Below are 21,887 nucleotides of genomic sequence, written 5' to 3'. Positions count from 1 at the left end.
TTTGCATCTTATTAATAGTTAAAGTAGTTGTTAGGTTTAGGTATTGGGTGGGATTAGGGATGTAGAATATGGTCATGCAGAATATGTGCTTTATAAGTACTAATAAACAGCCAATATGCTAGTAATATGCATGCCAATAAGCAGCTAGTTAATAGTGTGAAATGGTCCCTATAATAAAGTGTTACCGATTTATGTAAATGTATACAATTTATATGTGTATAAATTGTGAACTGGCCATGTTTTCAATTGCTGTTCAGTTCAACAAAAAGGAAAAAGACTAGGGGTGTAACGGTACACGAGTTCCAAATGGAAGTGATCATCCCTATCCCCTTGGAGTGGGGACTTTGGAGTGAGCATGGCACATGCGAGCCATTATTTAGTTGTTTGGAATGCACTTGGCAAAGGGAGCGATCTAATTTCCTCATTATCTTCATCTGGGATGTTCCTGTGACAACGCAGCACGTTGTCCGTCAGCAGATCACTTCCATTTGGAACTTGCCCGTGAACCGTTTGATACACGATACACGTACCGTTACACCTCTAAAAAAGACACTGAAAAAGCATGTAACAATTAAACAGTGAATATGCTAATTGATTATATCTGATGTAACTTAACTTGACATACCAAAAATTACAAAGTAAAACACAAAAATTTGAAATAAAAAAAAATAAAACTTGTGTTATTGATTTATTTGAATTTTGAATTTTTTAATGAATTTATGTATGTATTTTTTTTTTTTTTTTAACCAAGCTGGTAGGCAAATGTGGGTGGTCATATATTAGTGAGGTCGTAATGCAAATCGATATGACTCCTTTAATCGTGACTTCATTGTTACTCTCATCTTTATGTTCACAGGCAGAGCCTGAAGGATTCTCTCATTTCCATTTGTACGTGTGCGCTGCCTTCCTGGTGCGATGGAGGAAAGAGATACTAGAGGAGAAAGATTTCCAGGTAAGATGGTTTTTTGTCGTGTTGTGCGGTCCCTGAGCCGCAGTGTGTGTTGTCCTTGCGTGAGACCCCTCCTCCCTCATTAACTTGCAGGGTCGAGGGGTCAGTGCGCCTGCATTAGTGTGATGACAACAGCAGCTGGTGTAAGGTGACATTGCGCCGTCCCTTTGAGACTCTTCTATTTCCTGTCCCCTCTCACACTCACTTGTTCCATGCCATTGAGAGGTAAAGGGTTTAGGCACGGAGGCTTGGAGAGGGCGGATGTGTCACCAGAAGTACAATATGAGTTTGCTTGTATAACCAAAAGTCCCATGTCTATTACTGGATTCTTGTCTTACTTTTCCTCATCCTGTCAATCACTCAACAATCCCAGTTCAATGCCTGTATTTTTTTTTACAGTTGGATATAATATATATTCAACTTTATATAGAGAGATATGCGATAATACAGTTTACATTTTTTGCAACGATATAAACAATTATGCAGATGAGATTTGCATTTTTTTTTTTTTTTTTTTTACCAATTAAATAGTTTACACTTTTCGATTATATAATAATCAAGCAGTTGAGATTTGCTATATAGTATATACTACTTATATACCAAATGCATTAAAGGGATAGTTCACCCAAAAATGAAAATTCTGTCAATAATTACTCACCCTCATGTCGTTTCAAACCTGTAAGACCTTCGTTCATCTTTTGAACACAAACCAGAGAGGTCTCGGAATTCATCAAAAATATCTTAATTTGTGTTCCGAAGATGAACGAAGGTCTTACGGGTTTGGGACGACATGAGGGTGAGTAATTAATGACAGATTTTTCATTTTTGGGTGAACTATCCCTTTAATGTATGTGTCTTATTTTATAGTTTAAACAGGAATATCATAAATTACAAAAAACTGTCTTTGTAATAAACATGTAATAACTGTCTATGAAAGTCTTTTTCAGGTTATCGTTACTCACCCAAAAATTTAAATTCTGTCATAATTTACTCAAACTTGTGTCATTCGAAATGCATATATTCTTTTTTTTACTCCTCCTGTGGAACACAAATAGGGCATTTTTGAAGAATCAAAAACGCTATGATTGAATCATCAAGTCATTGACTACTCACAGATCAGTGAATTAATAATTCTTTTGAGCCATTTCTTTTAAATGAACTGGTTGATTTTAAATATGCAAACTTTCATTCAGGAATGGAACTCCCACCTTCCACCATTCATTCGGTTTCTTGTCAGTTCCTTAATAATCAAGTCGCATCCTACTTTTGAATTGTCTTGTCAAATATTCTGTTTGAGTCAGAATTACGTAATTTTACAGGTTTGAAAAGCATTCAAAATGCAGAAATCTGAGTGAATTTTTTTCTTTCTCAATCTTTGCCTTCTCTTTAAACTTGCATCTCTGTGGAGTGAATAGACTGTTCAGTGTGTGTGTGTGTGTGTGTGTGTGTATGTGTTGTTGAATATGCAGCGAGTCAGTGGTGTGTATCAGCAGTGTGTTGTGGGGCGGTTGATTTATTGTGTTTACAGTGCCCAGTGATTCAGAATTATCCCCTGCACCAGCTCTGCAGCACACGGCTGCTGTTTGGCATTCAGACAACAGCCCCGGGCCTCCGTCTTTACCCGCCTGTGCCATGTGTCAGCAGAGAGATTATTTATCCTATTCTGTCTCCTTATCCTTTTGTTTCACTGTATATTCCTTCCCTTTTTTGCTGGTTTGTTTTTATACACGACTGTAGATAAGCGATACCCTATTGTGCCCTGTAAGACTGTCCTGACATAGACCAGTCAGAGGTATAGTGGTTTTATGGGAGATCTGTGGCGAAGAAGTTGACTTTGCTGCACCCTAACCTATGATTTCACCTCCTCCAGTGCAATCTGTTCAGGTCAAGCTGCCCTAGACAAACAGTTCCCATACAATTCCTTGCTGCTTCTTGCCTTTTTTGAAGGGAAGAAGCAGGGAAGGCTGCTCTTAAAATAATTGGATAGCTGTTTTCCTGAAACATAGTGAGTTGCCTTTCTGTCTACATAGGCAGATGCCTTCTAAGGAAATGAAGAATCTGATTTGGAAGGCTCTACATAGGAGGCAACTCCCTGTGTGCTCTTCATGTTAGGCATACAAATGATTCAACTCATTTGTTTTCATGATGTTAGCATGTTGCTAAGCTATTGACACTAACGGTCAATCATACACACAGAATTTTGTCAAAATGGCCATCTTCGGGAATATCCTAGCAAAAACACTTAACCTTGGTTATGTCTTGCGTGAACATGAACAGTTGGGAGAAAATCAGATGTGTGTCAGCTTCCATGTATAATATACCTGCTGTTGTCTTGAAGGTTTATCAAATGACAAAAGAAAAAGGGTAGATTAATCAGAGAAAATTGGGACAATTTTGGCAGGGCATGTAAGAAATGGCAAAGTAGAAAAACATTCATAGAGTTAAGCTGTTGCTGTGCATTCTGGGATTGCCTTCTCTGCAATGGATGTTGCAGCGCAGTGCCTCAAAATGTTGTTTAGGTAGATGGCTCTTTAGTTTACTGATAGTTATGCAATACAGTTTTGGGGTTCACTAATCTGAATCTTGCGTAGTATAATGGATAGTGTGCAAAGTGAAGGATTTTGTTTTAAAAGTGAAGATAAAATGGCACACATCACTATATTTAAAGTTGGGATGTGCAATTTTATTTAACAATAGTGTCACCAAACAGTAAAAGAAAAATAATCAGGGTTTTCAAACATTTTTCCTGAACACTCTCCCTGTCTTCCATTAATTGGATAAGCAGATGTTGGTTAAGCCAGTGTTTCAGTTAGGCTGGTTCAGATGTTAAAATGAACACAAAAATATTTGAATAGTACCATATATATATACGTATATGTGTGTATATATATGTATGTATATGTATATGCATATGTGTATGTATATGTATGTATGTATGTATGTATGTATGTATATGTTAATATAAAATATCTTTAACACACCTAAAATAAGTATTCACATACATATTGTCATAGAATCAAGACAATGGAAAACTCTCTAAAACCAAGTGCACTTCCATATAGAATCCATAAGTTTGAAAATGTCTATAAATTTGATTCTTCTTATGAAGATAATTTTGATTCAGTGGGAGAGATTGAGGGAAAGACCTGACGTGAAGTATTAAATAAGTCTCCATTCAGTGAGTTACGAGAGTGAGTTATGGTTCTATCCCAGCATATCAAACTGTGAAAATTAGTCTCGTCTTTTGGGACACTGGTCTTTCATAGCAGTTGGATTTCAGGAGTTTGCAGTATGTTTCTTAAAGATGGCCTCTGGCTGTTCCTCTGTCTTTCTCTCACTCCATTTAGCCCTTCATATATCTTTATAAATATAAAAAAGCCATTTTTTATTCTGGAATTTGTTCTCATTAGGACAGGTTTCCAAGAAATACTTAAAGCCCCATATTTTCTCAGAAGTTGTACACATGCAGTTTTTCAGGGGAATACAATCTGAAGAGAGATCGATTGATGGACGGAATTTTTTTTTGTAATTTTTCAAGTATATCTTGCACACAGCAAGACTGTATGGAACGGGATTTCGAGAGATTGAGTGTTGGTTGCTAACGAAGGCTTTCTTAATGAGCATAACAGTTAATGGCTCTTGAAAATGAAATCAGAAATTGTATAAATCCTTAATTAAACGCAATTCATTATAAATTGTTGCTGTCAGTAAATAATGTTTATTTAAAGGAATTGTTCACCCATAAATGAAAATTCAGTCACAAAAGGAGATGCTTACTGTGATTTATAGTCTGCCAAGGATGTCCGAGCTTCAAAACCCACAGTAAACGCTAGTCCCATATAAAATATTCAATGTCTCCTGAAATCATATAATTGTTTATCATTATTTGCAAAACAAAAAAAAATCTTCCTTTTCAGTTTGGTGATATGTTATTTGCACTCCCATGCAGTCAAATGTCAGAACACTTTGTATCACTTTAAACGTGAATAAAATCAAACTTCACCGGTTCTGTCTCAAGACCAATTGTTATTGACTTCAGACCTGGTGAGGTGCATCTTGATGAGCCATTGTACTCAAATGCAAGTAAGATCAGATCATTTTAGGAGCTCAGTTTCATTGTATGAAGAGGAACGGCATGGATATTCTTCTTTTGTGTTCCACAAAAGTCAGTCAGTTAGTCTAACAAGTTATAAATTGGATGAGAGAGAGAAAATAATGACCAGAATTTGACATTTTTGCATGAACTATCCCTTTTAAACATAACAATCTAAATGATGTAGATATCCATGCGGGTTTATTAACATGTCAGAGTAGGTGTGTCTTGTGTTTCACTGTGACTTTTGTCTGACCCCCTGGTATTTCAGGGCATTCGTAATGGCTTCTATTCTTGGCAGGAGGGCAATTAATGAGTATTGAAGCAGGGGGGAAATCTTTACTGGGACAGAGTAAAGGTTAAAAGGACTACACCACAGCGCCCTCATGGAAACCTGCTGTATGAACCAGTCTGACCCGCTTTTACCCTTCCTCCACTCCTCGTAATGTGCATAATGAGATATTGTCATCTTACCTGTTGGTAAGGTTGAGAAACAGAAACCATTCTTAATGAGAAATGGTACCGTTTTTGAAAAGATATTGGAGCTGAGTGATTTTTGTGGTATTTGGTTCACGCAACATCTGCTTTTTTTGGCAAACTGGGCATGAACAAGTGTCTGAGCTATTGTCACGTTGTCATCTTAATTTCTCTAGGCTGTATACGTGTTCAACTTTCAACCATGTTTCTTGAAGTTAAAAAATTGTTGCGAATGGCTTATTTCGTGGAGTATAATTTCTTCTTCATAGAAATCACACACATGAAATGCCTTACAGAACTAAATAAAAAACATAGCTTTATAAGCAGACTTAAAGCTGAGAATGATGCCCTGACAATCAAATTTAATACAGTGATGAATTCTAGTTTGTTACTTACAAAAATGCAATTTACACAAAATACACAATGGAGAAAGCTCATTTTTGCCCCATGATGGTGTTGTTACAGTATTTACCATCATAATTCTCTAAACCAGATGTATTGAATTGAAGTTCCAAAAGGCCAGTTGCTTCTGAGAATTCTTCTACAAAAAAAAAAAAAAAACTGTAGTACCAGAAAAGATACTGTGTGGGGGTTCAGAGTTTTCTTCTTGATAGCTGGAGTACTTTTTAATCAAAATGCTGTCATCATGAGCAGAAAACAAAGTTAACTACTAATTTCAATGTTTATGTTGTAACGATAAATCGATTAATCTAATGCATCGCAATTCTCTCTGAAATCGATTCTGAGCTTAGTTTTAACAGCAGGTGGCACTGCATGCTTTAGAAACAGCTTGCTTTCAGTTCCTTACACACACATCACTTGAACTTAAAATAATCATTCATAAAGTTCAAAAACGTTGAAGCGAATTACAAGAGTGGTCACAGTGGGTTGTGTTTACATTAATCTTGCGTCATAAAAGCAGAGGTGCAAGTACATTTAACCACTCAGTTGAACGCACAAGTGGTCTTCGTGAGCATTTGAGTGTCTAGCCTAGATCGCCATCTGCTGTTAAAAACTAAGTTCAGAATCGATTCAAGAGAGAATCGCGATGCATTAGGAAAATCACAGAATCGATCCATTAATCGATTTATCGTTACACCCCTACTTAGCATACTGATTAATAATGCTAAAAGTAGATGAAAAAAATGTTTTGGCAGAAACCTGGTTTGAACGGTCAGAGTCATATATGTATGTATAATCGGTAAAAATAACTATATTTGCAACATTGATTTCTGCAGTGTTTTAGCAAAAGTATCGATCTGTTTTGCTGCTCACTGTTTCTGCTTCTGTTTTTAAAATAACTGCGTCATCTGCAGCTCTTAATGGCACTTTAGCATCTTTATAGAGAAGCAACGCACACAGGAAGGGCTTGAATGGAGAAAAAATATATATATTATAGGATAACGGCGAAAGATCTTTACAATAAACGGCCCTGAGTGCTTGTGGTGTGAACCTCTCCTTTGTTTTGAAGCACCGCTCACTTTATTTAGAAATGGTAAAATGGTGCTTCCATTGCCATTATGCCTTGGTCTGGTTGGAACCAACCCGAGGTCCGGATCCGAACCGTGGCCCTCCATTTGAATACGACTGCTCTAAACGGACTTATGCTAACTAGCTAAACCTTCACCCTCTGGTTTGTACTCAGTTTATGTCCTTCATAAGTATCAGTGTCTAATGCATCAGTTATACACTTGAGAATTAAAAGCTCCAGTTATAAGACTCTGCGCTCAACTAGACAGTTCTTTTGAAGCAAAAAATAAGAAAAAAAAAACAATGAAAGAAAATAAATTGGTCACTGGTGTGTTTTGATGAGAAGCTCTGATGCTTGGGTAAGTGAGCGTGGAGGCATAATGGCTGCCGCTATCTGTGCTCTAAGCTCCTCGTATTCGTTGCATTGTACTGCCGATACTAATGACTTCTGTTTTTTTCATACTTAAAATCACATCGAGGCAGGTAAAGATCTGGATGAAAGAGGCATAAGGCCATGTGCAGTTGAACATTGGCTCTGAGCTGCCCATGTCTTCCCTGCGGAGTAGCGCGGCAGGTTACAGACAGCCAAATGTCAACCCCTGATGCCATTTAGTGAGGGCAATATGCAGCAAATGAGCTCTCATTAGGGGTTTGTTTATCACGTAATGAGAAAGCCTTTGGTGCAGCTAACGGCCCGAGAACCTCTTCCCTCTTTTGTCTGTGATTACCAATTTACTCTCTTTATCGATGGGATTTCGTTTCGCTTTTTGGTGCCCCGTTGTCTCAAATGCCTGGTAGAATACAAAAACACATACTCGTTTTATTCATAAATAACCTAAATAACTATTTCGGCAGTCCCTTATCTCAGAGGACAATCACTGTATCACACAGGCATCTTTGTTTTTCTCCTAACATGATGTACCAAAAGCATAATTATACTGCCCCCTAAAATACAAATCCAAAACAAGGGAAATTTGTGTGTGTATATCTCAATACAACTTTTCCAAACCCTAGTCTCATTTACTTTATCAGCTTTCTTACTGGATGCATTCTGCGTGGGTTTGCCTCCTTCTACAATATGTGCAGTTAAACCTTAGATTTTAGGCAAAGATATTTTGAGCGGATCTTGTATTGAGGATGATGCCTTAAAAGGCTGTTTACAATGTTTCAAAACACAGCTGGACTCTTCTTCCAGTGGGAATATCGCTTTGTTTGTCGACATCAGTTATCTTCACCTATTCTCCCATGCTACCTGTTTTCAGGACATAGATAGTCATAACCTTCATTGCAGTCATCTCTAAATAAACACAGACATCTTGAACTCACTCTATTGTTATTAAGTTTTGCAGTCTCACTTGTGTCTGAAAGCTTTAACATGGCAGTTCATAGTCCTCTCCAACCGCTGAGACACAGTCGGGTGTGAGCTCTGATAACGCATTTATGCCTGGATGGAAGGAGGAATCGGAGAAATCAATCTTCCACTTTGGAGTTTTAATGGGTTGATTTAAATGGAGTTTACGGCAGAACGGGAGCTAGTTGAATCACAAAGCAGCGCTTTAATATGTGTGTGCGCTTCGCCAGCCAGCTATCTTTGGAAGAGTGTTGACTGCACAAGTACCCGCTGAAGCCTTAGTGCAAGACCCCAGGGCAGGCCGCTGCTATCTCTACAACACATGAAGCGGAAAACATGGAGTTATGTGCAATTATGATGTCCACCATACGCAAATGTGAGGCTTAATTAAAAGGGGGCTATATATTACGCTGTCCATGAAATGAGCTTGTTCCTTCTGTGTGATGAACACCTTCATACTGGCTTCATTAGTTGTGCATATTAATAGCTTGTGATACGCACTAGCTTGACATGAACATGGACAATATCTATATGATCCTTTGGTTATTTCTGTGCTTTAATTTAAAATTGCAGCAAGCTCTTTGGTCAGTCTGTTCTATGTACTTGCCGCCCTGTAGTTTTTAGTTGTCTTTCCCCCTTCCACCCCAACTTACTTGTATCTCCACGGAAAATAATGAGGTTTTAATTTATCATTTATTCCTGTGGTGCAAAGCAGAATTTTTAGCAGCCATTACTACAGTCTACAGTCATCCACTGATTTTTTTTTAAAGGATTTTTTGATTAATTAGGAGTCTCAAATTGCTCGCCTTCAACTAGTTCAAAATGCTGCTGCCAGATTTCTTCACAATACCCATAAAAGCGCTCACATTACTCCAATTCTGAGGAACCTTCATTGGCTGCCTAATACATTCAGAATTGATTTTAAAATTATTTTATTTGTATATAAACCTTTACATGATCAAGTCCCCATTTCTTTCTCTGAATTGCCGCACCCATATACTCCTTCCAGAGGTTTAAGATCTTCTTTAGTCCCACACTCCAGAATCAAACGCAGAGGGGATCGAGCTTTTTCAGTGGTTGGGCTGCGGTTCTGGAATATCCTGCCTTTGGAGATAAGATTAGCCCTTTCTCTGACTACTGTTAATCTCTCCTAAAAATGTATGTGTTTTTCTTGGCTTATAATTAATCTTCTATTATGGTCTTTGCCTAGTATTTTAGTGTCTATACTTTGTTCCCCTTATTCTATTAACATATTTATTTAGTTATTTATATCATTGGGACTAGACCCTGTCTTAATTGATTAGTTGTGCTGATTTCTATATCTTTATTTTATTTTTTTTGAACCTCTGGACAGCACTTTGGTCAGTCGTGTGGCTGTTTTTATACGTGCTATATAAATAAATTGAACTTGAATAAAAAGTTAAAAAGAACAGCTTTTATTTAAAACAAGTCTTTACTATCACTTTTTATCAGTGTAACTTATCCTTGCTGAATGTAAAAGTATTAATTTCTTTCCAAAAAAAAAAAAAAAAGTGAACAGACCCCAAACTTTTGAATGATGGTGTATATTGTTACAAAAGATTTCTATTTTGAATAAATGCTGTTCTTTAACCACCGCATTGCAACACCCTGGCAACCGTTTCTAATATGGAAAAACAGCCTAATATATTGTCGAGAGTATGGCATGGACAAGCACGCATTCCTCAGAAAATGAAAAAATCTAATTCTGTATGCAACACATCTTAAACTCTAATTTGCCCTGGATATATTCATTAACTCCACTACAAATAAAACAAATGCAAAGAATATTTCATCCCCGCTTTTCTCTTGTCTTTCGAAAATGACTGAATAAATAAAAGTAAAAGAAATGGCAAAGAACTCAGAGGGGAAGCAGGGTGGTTCATGCTTGTTACATTCATTATGCTGCTAAATTAAAAAGCAGCAACTATCAGCTCCTAATGTTTTGTCTCGTTCCACCTCAGGTGGTTCAAACAGCCGAAACTAAATGGATTCGCTGTCTGTGTGAATAACTGCGAGCAGACAAACTCTTAATTTGTTGTGCGGGCTCTTAGGGGCATGTGGCTGATTGGCTTACCGCTCGAACTTCTATACTAATACAGCTTTTAAACTGGTGTACTTGAGTGTGTACATCACTGTGATTCTCTATTTCTGAGATTCTTCAGAGCTAGAGTGACAGAAAAATAACTTATCTGTCGACAATTTGGGATGGAAAAAAATATCGTTTTCACCTGTAAGGTTTCTGTGTCTAAATAACCTCTTATGATTTGCTTACCTCTCAAAATCTATTTCGTGCATGTGTTTATTAAAGCATTATATTATTAGCAGGATGAATAGTGAATACTAAATATCTGCTTGTACGTAAGTGTGGACAGTCACATGTAGTGCTGCCAAATGATTAATTGTGATTAATCACTTCCAAAATAAAAGTTTTTCTTTACATAATATATGTGTGTGTACTGTGTAAATTTTTGTGTATATAAATACACACACATGCATGTATATTTTGTGTGTGTATATATACATTTATATGTGTAATTTGTTATACATAAATATAAATATATAATTATAAAGTTTTTTCTTAAATATATACATGCATGTGTATGTATTTATATATACATTATATATATATATATATATATAAGTATACACACACACAGTTCACACGTAAACAAAAACTTTTATTTTGGATGCGATTAATCGCAATTAATCATTTGACAGCACTAGTCACATGTTAATGAGCAAATGGTTGTGATATCCATCTTAAACAGTTTTTTTTTTTTTTGCTGCTTAGTTTCAAGAGCAAGAAAAAAATCAGCTTGCCTTGTTTTCTGGCTGCTGCTGCTCGGCAGTGCAAATGTCAAGCACTTTTTCAATTAACTTCCCATTTTACATGCATATTGGATTTAAACAGTTCACAGCGAGCTGTAATTAAGTGCGATTCACTATCTAATTGTTTGTGGATCGAAAGTTTCATTTTGTTTAGTGCCTGCTTTGACTTAAAATGAATTCAAAGTGACAGTGTCATATCTTGATCCCTCTTGGGGGCCTCAGCAAGTTCATTATTAGCTGTTTTGTGTTTTGTACCGTGTAAGATTACAGTTAGTCAGTGGGGAATTTGCATGCAATTTTAAAAAACATCTCTGGAGATTTATAGTAGTGCAGATATTTTCCTTGCCATCTAGTTACTGAGTTATAGTGTTGACTCTATTAGGACGGTTGCATTGAAGGATTAGGTGAAATGAACTCCTCCTGATTAATCGAAAACCTAGCACATTCATCAGAGAACTTGTAATTTTGTCCACACTAGAGCTTCAGGAGGAGACCCACCGGTAATGATTAATCGTCATACGTGCAGGTCCCGAATGAAGAGCAACCCTCCTGCCTGTAAATGTGCTTTAATACAGTTTAATGATAGAGTGTCACTGTTGTTGCAGGAAGCTCGCTCAACGAGAGGCAGGGACGATTTATCCGAAAAGAGACAAGGAAAAGCATGGAGGACTTAATATCCTGGAAGTAATTACAGCTCTGCTCCTTCCCCGTGCACCCGAATGCCGAGACTCAACCTATCGTTTCTCCGTCTTGCAGAAGCCTTGATAAACAAAGCTGTTTATAAAGTTCCTCGCAATCAATCACCACCTCTCTACCGGTTAGTCTCACGAGTGTTTAAAACACGGGGATCAAACGCTCAGAATCTGCAGAGCTGCGACTTTGCCATTTGATGGAGTGACTGCGTTGCTGTTCTTGAGCCCCTGATCGATTCTTACAAATTCAGGAGGGCTCAGCGAGAAGATGAGGGGCTAAAAGTCTCCTTTTGGCATAATCCTTGGTGGCAAACATTCCTTCACCAGTGTTGTGTATGTAGTAATCAGTCTCCGCTATGCCAAAGTTGTTTGCCAACAGCAGACATTACAAGTCGTCATTATGGTGCCAGTCCAGAATGTCTGCGTCAAATGCACACGATTGCAACTCTTTGTCTCTGATTATCTGTTAGACTCAAATGCTGTTAGGTTAGAGAACAATCATGTGGGATCCTTCATGTCAGTTAGCAAACACAATTCTATCATCACCGAAGATAAGATGAAACAGAAGAGAACAATCAAAATGCCTGGGGGGAGCGTCCAGATAAATGGCGCCTCTGAAGAAAATCCTCCTTAAGTCAAAGTCATTATCTTTTCTAGGTATTTTCAGCATTTCTTCACCTTGCCGATTTAACTAGGCTTTTAGCCATGTTTTTGTTCGTAATTAGGCCAACATTTTAAACTAGCTTTACTGTATACTCTACGTTCGTCGCTTTTGGTGCTGTACTGTATTTATTATTGATGTCCAGTTGCATAGTGTGACTTGATTATGGTCTGTCCCAGTTTATTGCTGTCAAACTGCAATCTAATATATGCATATGAGACAACTTGGGAATGGTGTGTTGGCATTGGCTTTACAACGGAAGATCTGGGCTAGTAATGGAAAGGGACTATTGGTGAACCTGGAGAATTATAGGATTCACCATTATCGCCGAGCCCCGGAGCAAGGCACTTAACCCCAGGGTACTCCAGAGGGGACTGTTCCTGTTGGAAATGCAATATAAGTCACTTTAGATGAGGCTGAATCCACAGCATGTCTAACTAAGTAAACGTCAGTTTATTGCAACATAAATATTCCGTTCCATTTTGAAAGCAGTACCATGCATGATTCTCAAAATGCTATCCTGATATTTTTGCAATGTAACAGCACCAAGGCAGATTCATAATGCATGTGGCAACCATATTGACAGTTTAGAAAAACTACAAAAACTATGAAGACATCTTTTTTTTTTTAAATGCAGGTAAAACCTTAATTCTTAATGTCAATATGATATTCAAACTGATTTCTTTAATATATAACATACCACCACTTAAATGTTTTTTTTTAACAAGGAATGCACAAATTTGGAAATTGTCCAATTGCAATAACTTAGAATTGTTAATATTTTGTATGCAATAACTGATATATTGACCAATATTAGGTTATTAATTAACTGTACAACTCACATCTATGTGTGCTTCAAATGACACTAAAAATCATTTTAATTTTAAATCAGGCTGTAGAGGACAGTGTTTCTTATTACACTATAATTAACAAATGTGGGCCTGCTATGAACCATTGTTATAAATAAATTATACTTTGGGGTATTTATTTATTAATCTATCAAACCTACGCAAGACCAATTTTGTTAGTATAGAAACAAATATGATGATTGTTATTATTTAGTTAATTTCTACCATTAATTTTTTTTTTAACTTGAATACCATGCTACATTTACAAATAAATCACATCATGGAAAAAAATGGGTTGTGAAATGCATTTCATATTGAATGTAATGATGGCTATTGGCAATGTTGTTATTGCATCTCATAACTAACAGTGTGCCATCCGTCTACATGCTCCAAAGAAAAAGTCCCTAAATGCAACAAAAATTAACAGTCCTACATCAATTATGTTAGTTGGCTGTGTAGATCATTAGATACTTCATTTATATCTAATTATTCGGCTTGGCTCATTACAAGTAATTAGTGTCCTAATCTAGTTATTTGTCGAAAACTAGGCTGTGATGACCGTGTTGATTAGGAGATTTGGCTATTACACGGATGGTTTTGTTTTAAGTATAGCTGACAACTGTTTTGCATACACACCAGTAAGGTATGCACTATATTCTTCAAATCTTCAGATGACGTCTTTAGAGAGGTCTGTTTCTCAAAAACACATTTGTTTGAGTGTTCAGATACTCATTTACTGGGAAAAGGGTAGATTATTCTTCAAAGACCAAAGCTCTGGGACTAACACCTACACGATCTTATAATGATCTTCAGGGGTATTATTCACCATCAAAATTGTACATGTTCTCACTCTTGTTCATCAAACACTCTACTTGAATTCAAGGAGAACATGGGTGCTTCTCAAAAATTATTGGACACAAATCCAAGCTTATTGAAGGGTCTGTTGACATTTAACTAAAGATTTCATCTGCCGTTATCTGTTGGAGTGCAGCATACTTTTGTGGAGGTTGTGTAAGGAAATATTCAGACTGTGACAACAACTCCAAAACTCTTCAGCTGATTTAAATATATTCTTGAGTGTGGTTGTATAACATTAAGCACTTTACTTGGCTATCAAAGTCATTCCCTGTAGCATTGCTTCTGGAATCACATTTTTGGCACATCATCTTTATGGCTTCTTGCTCTGAGATAACAGAATCCTCAGGCTGTGTCACGTGTGTGTTATAGAATGTGGTATGATAAAAAATAAAAATAAAAAACGTATAGTACTAGAGCTGTCAATATAATGTTAATGTATAATTTATGCAAAATTCTCTTTATTTCTTTATAATAAAACATTTCCCTGCCTTTGGAGCAATTCAGGCTTAAGGTATTAGAAATATACTTACAATATCATATACTTCTAACATTGATGTTTGTTTACATACTCTAGAGACAAAAGTCCCTAAATGCAATGAAAATGTGCAGTCCCCATTCAATCACATTGGTTGGCTGTGTATCCTTTATATCACTGATTTATTTCCAATTATGTGGCTAGGCTCATTACTAAGTAATTACCTCTAATATAGTTATTTGTCGAGAAAAAAAAATTAGACTGAGATGACTGAGATGGTGTTGATTAGTATTTGATTTGACTATTGCATGGATGGATTCATTTTAAATATAGTTGACGACTATAGTTACTGAAAGCGGCATCCGTATTGAATATTATACTGTGCTCAAATACTAAAAAATAATCAGATACCCTAAAACAGTTACGCAAGTGCACCATTCATTACATAAATGTTACCCTAAAAATATGTACACTATGCAGAAAATCTCAGCATCTTAAATTTTGCCTGCGTAGAACTGCTATTGTGAAAGCAGAACAGCATTCTGAATGCTTTGGTAATCATACTCACAGCTGTCCATTTTAATACTCATATTAAATACTCAAGCTTTAGAGCTGTACTTTAGAGATCATAAAGATTATTCTTTTGGTGTTGTCCCTCGAATCAGCGCATTTAATAAAATGCCTCAATCATGTGCCTGTGGAATTGCACAGGGAATTATGTACTCATTTTTATTTACATAGTCTTAGAATCATACTTGAGTTAAATGAAAGTCTAATCAACACTTTTGTAATACAAACAATATTGTTATTACTCTGCTTGTATCTGCTTTTTAATCTTAGTCTAATTGTCTGTGCTCAAGACAGAACCAAAGAAGACTGTTTAGTTTAATTTCTCACCTAGTGCCCCATGCGACAACACTGAGAATGCAACACTCATTTGCATTGGCTTACAAATTGTTCTATCATGTTCCAGTTTGCAGTGACATGGGAAATCAAGCCTGTCTAGCTAGAAGCAATCTTCTTCACACACTTAGCTTTTTCAAAGATGTATTTGGGTCTTAATGTGTTACGGCTTAAATTTCTGGAACCGTTGTGTCTGAACAGACACTGCAGCTTTTTTGTGAAGCATGCACTCCGTATCACACATTTCAGATTCAGCTTTTATCCATGCTTGTTTTCATTACACTCATCCCAAATGTGAAGAGAATGGCGGTTTTAGGTGCATTCAGTTGAGATGCCTCTTAGTTCTTGAATGAATAATCACATGAGGATTTGGCTTATTAACTGTCAAATGTTTGTAAAACTTTGACGGTCTCTTTATTATAAGATACATTATTGCTTTTTTCCTGTACCCTTCTCTTCTACCCTTCTCACCTCCACCATCCCCCTTGTACCCCGCTGTGATGGAGTATTAAGCGTTCTCATTCTCCTTCATCAGGGCCAGCAGGATAGGTGAATTAGGCTGGGAGATTGAGGCTCTAAGCCGCTCTAATGCAGTCATTGACTCTGAGGCCTGCTGGAGCCGCCTGACGCCGCCTTGAGTGAATTAGACTTGGCCTTCTATACCTAAGAGAAATGGGCTTCCACCGCTGAGGTCCTGACCGCACCGAGCGAGAAGAGAAACACACAGCTTGACAGGCAGCTCGCTCTCTTCACCCTACACTTAAGATTGAGCAGTCGAAGAATCTGTGATTGAAAGTTATAATAATTTAGAGAGGTACGGTGGTGCTTTGTGATGGCATGGCTTGACCCCGCTGAAGAAAAAATAAATAAACAACTCTGTGCAGCGATGCCTTACCTTGTCTGCTGAACACCAAGTAAAACTCTGTCCAGAAAAGTGGAAATGTCTTCCATCAGCCAACTAGCTGATTATGCCCCTTTTGCAAATTTACTTAGCCAATTTATCGCTGGACGTTGGCAAATTGCTGTACTGGGTTGTGTTCGCCGCATCACATAGAAGCTCATTTGCATTGCTTTTGAATGTTTTCTCTACTTCGTTGACACAACTACATTGCATATTCAAGTCATTACGAAAAGTCTAATTGACATGTTTCTTGGTGATATAAAGTTGCTTTAGAACAGGAGTTGGCAAATTTGGCCCTTAAGGTCCACTGTCCTGCAGAGTTTAGCTCCAACCCTGATCAAAATACACCAGAACCAACTAACCAAGGTCTTAAAGATTAGAATCTTTCAAACTTGATCAGATGCATTTCTTAGCCACATGAGAGCAGCTTAAGGTCACGTTGACCAATTAGACCAGGGGTCTCCAAACTCGGTCCTGGAGGGCCAGTGTCCTGCAAAGTTTAGCTCCAACCCTAATTAAACACCTGAACCAGCTAGGTATTACTAGGCATGCTTGAAACTTCCAGGCAAATGTATTGAGGCAAGTTGGAGCTAAACTCTGCAGGACACTGGCCCTCCAGGACCGAGTTTGGAGACCCCTGGTCTAATTGGTCAACGTGACCTTAAGCTGCTCTCATATGGCTAAGAAATGCATCTGATCAAGTTTGAAAGATTCTAATGTTGGTTCTGGTGTATTTTGATCAGGGTTGGAGCTAAACTCTGCAGGACAGTGGACCTTAAGGGCCAAAGTTGCCCACCCCTGTTCTAAAGCAACTTTATGGCACTTTAAGGCATGACCTTAAAGCATCCATAAATCTCAAAGAAAAGCATCTAATGAGTGTTCCTAATTCAAAAGCAGGGCTGGGCAACTCTGGCCCTCGATATCCACTTTCCTGGAGATATTAGCTTCAACTCAGATCAAACTCGCGTGTCTGTAGCTTTTTAGTGATCTTGAAGTCCTTTGTGGTGATTAGGATTGGAGCTGAACTCTGCATGAAGGCAGAGTTGTTTGGATATGAAACAAAGTCTCAGCTTTTAAATTTTGTCAGTTTTACAAGAAATTTAAACAATAAATACCATTTTGGCACGCTTTAATGTGGCGTGACCGATTACTGTAGCTGCCTGAGTTTAAGCATGTAAACCTGATCATCTCTTCCTCTTTATTACTAGTTACTGCAAAAAATTAACATGAATGAACATCAGAATGTACAGTATGTTTAAAAAAGCAGTCGAACTTACAGAAATTTCACACCTCATATAATAGTTCAATCAGTGTTTCAATCCCAGAAAGACATCAATACAACAGCTTGTAAACAACACATTCCGGGTCACGTTACATTTACCTCAGAAAACCTATTCAATGATAATATCATCAATGACCTTGATAGTTAGCAGGAAAGGTGAACTCTAGAAAGGATTGTTTTGCTAATTATATATGCACTATATTACAAATTCATTGTTTTACTTAACCTGTTCTTCAGTATTTTATGTATGATTGAATAAATCCCGAAAACAAGTCATGAGATCTCCTATTTAAATGTTTATATTTCAAAAACAAACTGGAGTAGAAACATAATTATATAATTAATAAGTTATAGTTTGCAGCATTTGTTGAAAGATTTCTTTCCTTGGAAAAAAAAAACAACAAAAAAAACGTACTGTACCTGATTGCCTATATGTCTAAATAAATCATTAATGACTTGAATTGAATCTATTGAAATTTAATCTAATTGCAAACGTGATTTGAAATAGAATCGTTTAGTTGTTCATAATGTCTATCCACTAGTTGATTAGACAATGTATATCACTGTTTGTGCATACAATCCTTTTTAACAAAATCTCTTTATCCTCCACAGGGTCTGATGATTCTGCTCCAGAATCTACCCACAATGCACTGGGGAAACGAGGAAGTTAGCGTTCTCCTAGCTGAAGCTTACCGGCTGAAGTTTGCCTTTGCCGACGCTCCTAACCATTACAAAAGATGAAGCTTCGCCCTGCACAATCACTGAATATGACGAGCCTTACTGACCTCGGAGGCGCAACTGTCTGTGTAATGATACTGAACTGAAACAGTGAGATTTTTATGGAGATGGGAATATGATATGCAGCTGTTCCTGGAATTTTTCCGCATTTCTACTAATATCAGCACTCCGAATGCCATGAGTCACCCAGATGTCAAAATCAAGCACTGTTGAAATACACTAATTTAATCTTTGTTTCTTAGGCTTTTCTTTTTTAAATTAATCACAACCTTTACCAAGAGTTTTTTTTTTTCCACACACTGAGCTCATTTAGATGGCAAGATTCTAGGAAGTAACAGCAACAGTAGGATGGATGCTGGCCCAATTGATTCATGGCAATAATATGACGTCATTAAAAAAAACATGGTTTGTACACATTCACAGTAAGATCGTTTGGCTTAAACAGCGCTTACGAACACTTATTCTAACCTTGGTCTACCTCAGGATGCGGCCAGGATTTGTTGGGTGTTCATTTTGTCTCTGTATGTGAACAGAGCCCATGAGGCTTTGCAGTGGAGTCAATAAAATTTGCCTTATTTTGGCTGTTTGAGTTTTGCAAGGCACAGGTTCAGTGAACGAAGGCAGCTGGAGATGCAAGCTGAAGAACTGATTCAATTTTTGCTTTCCCTGTTGCTCATGGCCCTGTCATTTTGACGTCCCATTTTGATATTGATATAATAATCCCTACTGACTGTACAATGCTGTCATTAATAGATGTGTTTGGGGATATCAGCTTCTGACTTTTGACATTTTGTCAGTATTTGAACTGTGCGCTGCTTCAATCATGTCATCGGGCTTTTTAATTTGTGTGCCAGTTCTTACAACTAAATATAAGTGAAACTGCACTTGATAAGTCTATTTTCCTCCTTTTTGTACAAGATATATTCTATGAATCCGCTTTTTTAAATTCTTTCTTTCTTTTTTTATATACTGTTTACATGAGCCTGTTAAGTTGTGCCTAACTCTAGAGATTGATGACATCACAGATATTTATTTTACATTCATGATCATTTAGGATGGGGCAAAGCAGAACATTTGCCTTGACAACATTTACTCCTACATAAGCAGTGAATTCAGCAGCTCTACTGCTCTCCTTCGGCTGTTTGATGGGCCGTAGAATTGAAGGAATTTACTGTAACTGACATTCAGTGCCTGGACAACATGGAGTTACAGTGTGAGCTACGTGGGGTGCTGGGAGATTTTCTGGACACCAAGCTTCTTGACTTAGTTTCTTGACTTCAAACTACAGAAACGTCAGAATGGATTTTAAAAGAGTGAAATGTTCTAAAATGTTCTTGAATTAAATAGCTGTGTACAGAATTATGTTTTCAAAGAGATGTAAATAGAAAAATGTAAATAAATACTATATATATGGTTATAGTTTGTTGTCTTGTTTAGTGTGTGGTTTGTTTAACATTTGATTAATAATGTAAACTGGAATAATGAAATTTGGGTAACACTTTAGGGACCATTTCTCACTATCAACTAGTTGCTTATTAGCATATGTATTACTAACATATTGGCTGTTTATTCTACATGACCATATTTTAGATCAGTCACACTTTATTTTAACTATAATGTTTGCCTCAGTAAACTGCTTATTCTTAGTAAAGTAGTTGTTAAGTTTAGATATGGGGGTAGGATTAAGAGATCTAAAGGTAACACTTTAGGGGCCAATTCTCACTATCAACTAGTTGCTTATTAGCATGCCTATTATTAACATATTGGCTGTTTATTAGTACTTATAAAGCGCACATTCTGCATGACCATATTCTAAATCCCTAATCCTACCCAAGACCTAAACTTACTGTAATAACTACCTTACTAACTATTAATATGCAGTAAACTATGAGTTTATTGAGGCAAAAGTTGTAGTTAATGGTTTGTTAATAGCTTGTTAATTATTTGTTAAGGTTTGTTAATTGGACCTTAATAGTTAGTTAACTGTGAGAATTGGTCCCTAAACTAAAGTTTTTTTCAAAAGCAACAAAATCATGCTGCACACACAATAACTTTTTTTCTTTTTTTTTTCAACTTTTTTTTTTAAGTTGTTTTGGCCTTTTTGCCAATTTTATTTGTAATAATATAGATTGAGTAAAAAGCCTACTTGTAAATTAAAAATAAAAACAAAAACAAGGAATATTGATTGGAATTATGCAAGGAGAAATAAAATATGAAAGGATACAAGCAATTTCACAAAATGAACTTTAATCAGACCGTCCTGTCAGACTGGCATTGTCTCACCCTTAAAAATCTCAGATCCATGCTGTACCCTCATTAAAGCCATTTCAACCCCATATTTTCAAAATTCCCATAATTTTTACTGTGTTTTTATATGGGGTGGGAAGTAGCCGGGTCCCTGTGGCCGCGTGCTGCAGGTTTGCTGATTAGAGTCTTAATATGCGAGCTGCATGCAGGGCGGGAGTTCCTCTCATTAGACTGACTGATGTTCACAGTGGCAGGTAATTAACGGCCCGCAGCAGCTCTGCCAGGCCATTCACATGAATTAAAAACACATTCAAATCACCACGGCGCCTGCATCTGAGAGGTGCCATAAAATGAGAACCTGTGAGAGAGAGAGATGGGATATGGAGTTTATCAACGCAGAACGAATGCTGAGATGAATCCACGTGCATTTGATCATTTACATTATTATCGTTATTAAGGTAATGTTCTGAGTCTGATAAGCTTTATGGACAGCACCTGCGACATGCTGTTTGTTATTTGTTGCTCATTTTGCAAAAACAAGTGAAAATTATATGTACACTGGCATCTTATGAAGGGAAGTGTTTAGCAGCTAACAATTTGTCCACAGTGAACATGAATAAACTGTATGATGTAACACAATCACTGACAATCGGAACATATTTGATTTTAAATGTAAATGTGATATGCTTATTGGGTCAAAAAGTGACTGAAGTTATTGTAGCTTTATCACATGACAGTGTAAAGTGCAAACAGTAGATGTCTGTGGGACTAGAATAATTCAATAATACAGGTAACACTTTATAATAACTGCACACTATGAATCATTAGTTAAGCATTAGTAAATAGTCAATTCATCCTTTATAAAGCATTGTTTCAACATTAACAGGCATTAGTAAGCAGTTTATAAATACAGCTATAAATGTTTTGTTTTTGAGCATATCTATAATGTTTAATAATTGTATTTCCATACTTTATTAATGATCAATTTACAAACCAGTTATTTAGGAGTTGTCAGTGGTTCATAAGATCATTTAGAAAGTGTAAGTAAATGATTAATATACTATTTAAATGTGCATTTATAAATCCTATTAT

At 36.8% G+C, this 21,887-nt stretch overlaps 1 protein-coding gene across 3 annotated transcripts in view; it reads left to right on the top strand.

Annotated features, from left to right (window-relative positions):
* tbc1d22a (TBC1 domain family, member 22a) overlaps positions 1-19,967 on the top strand; it is a 157,344-nt gene extending 137,377 nt beyond the window's left edge. For all 3 annotated transcript variants that reach the window (XM_058772414.1, XM_058772412.1, XM_058772413.1), the window contains 2 exons: positions 857-952; positions 18,423-19,967. In XM_058772414.1, the coding sequence (XP_058628397.1) occupies positions 857-952; positions 18,423-18,551 (225 nt within the window). In that variant the 3' untranslated portion in view covers positions 18,552-19,967. The remainder of the gene's footprint in view (positions 1-856; positions 953-18,422) is intronic.
* Positions 19,968-21,887: the final 1,920 nt, after the last annotated feature.

Source organism: Onychostoma macrolepis, chromosome 04 (genome assembly GCF_012432095.1).
Source record: "Onychostoma macrolepis isolate SWU-2019 chromosome 04, ASM1243209v1, whole genome shotgun sequence".
NCBI classification, from domain to species: domain Eukaryota; kingdom Metazoa; phylum Chordata; class Actinopteri; order Cypriniformes; family Cyprinidae; genus Onychostoma; species Onychostoma macrolepis.
The sequence above is the reverse complement of the archived record's forward strand: the minus strand, read 5'-3'. Positions and strand labels throughout refer to the sequence as shown.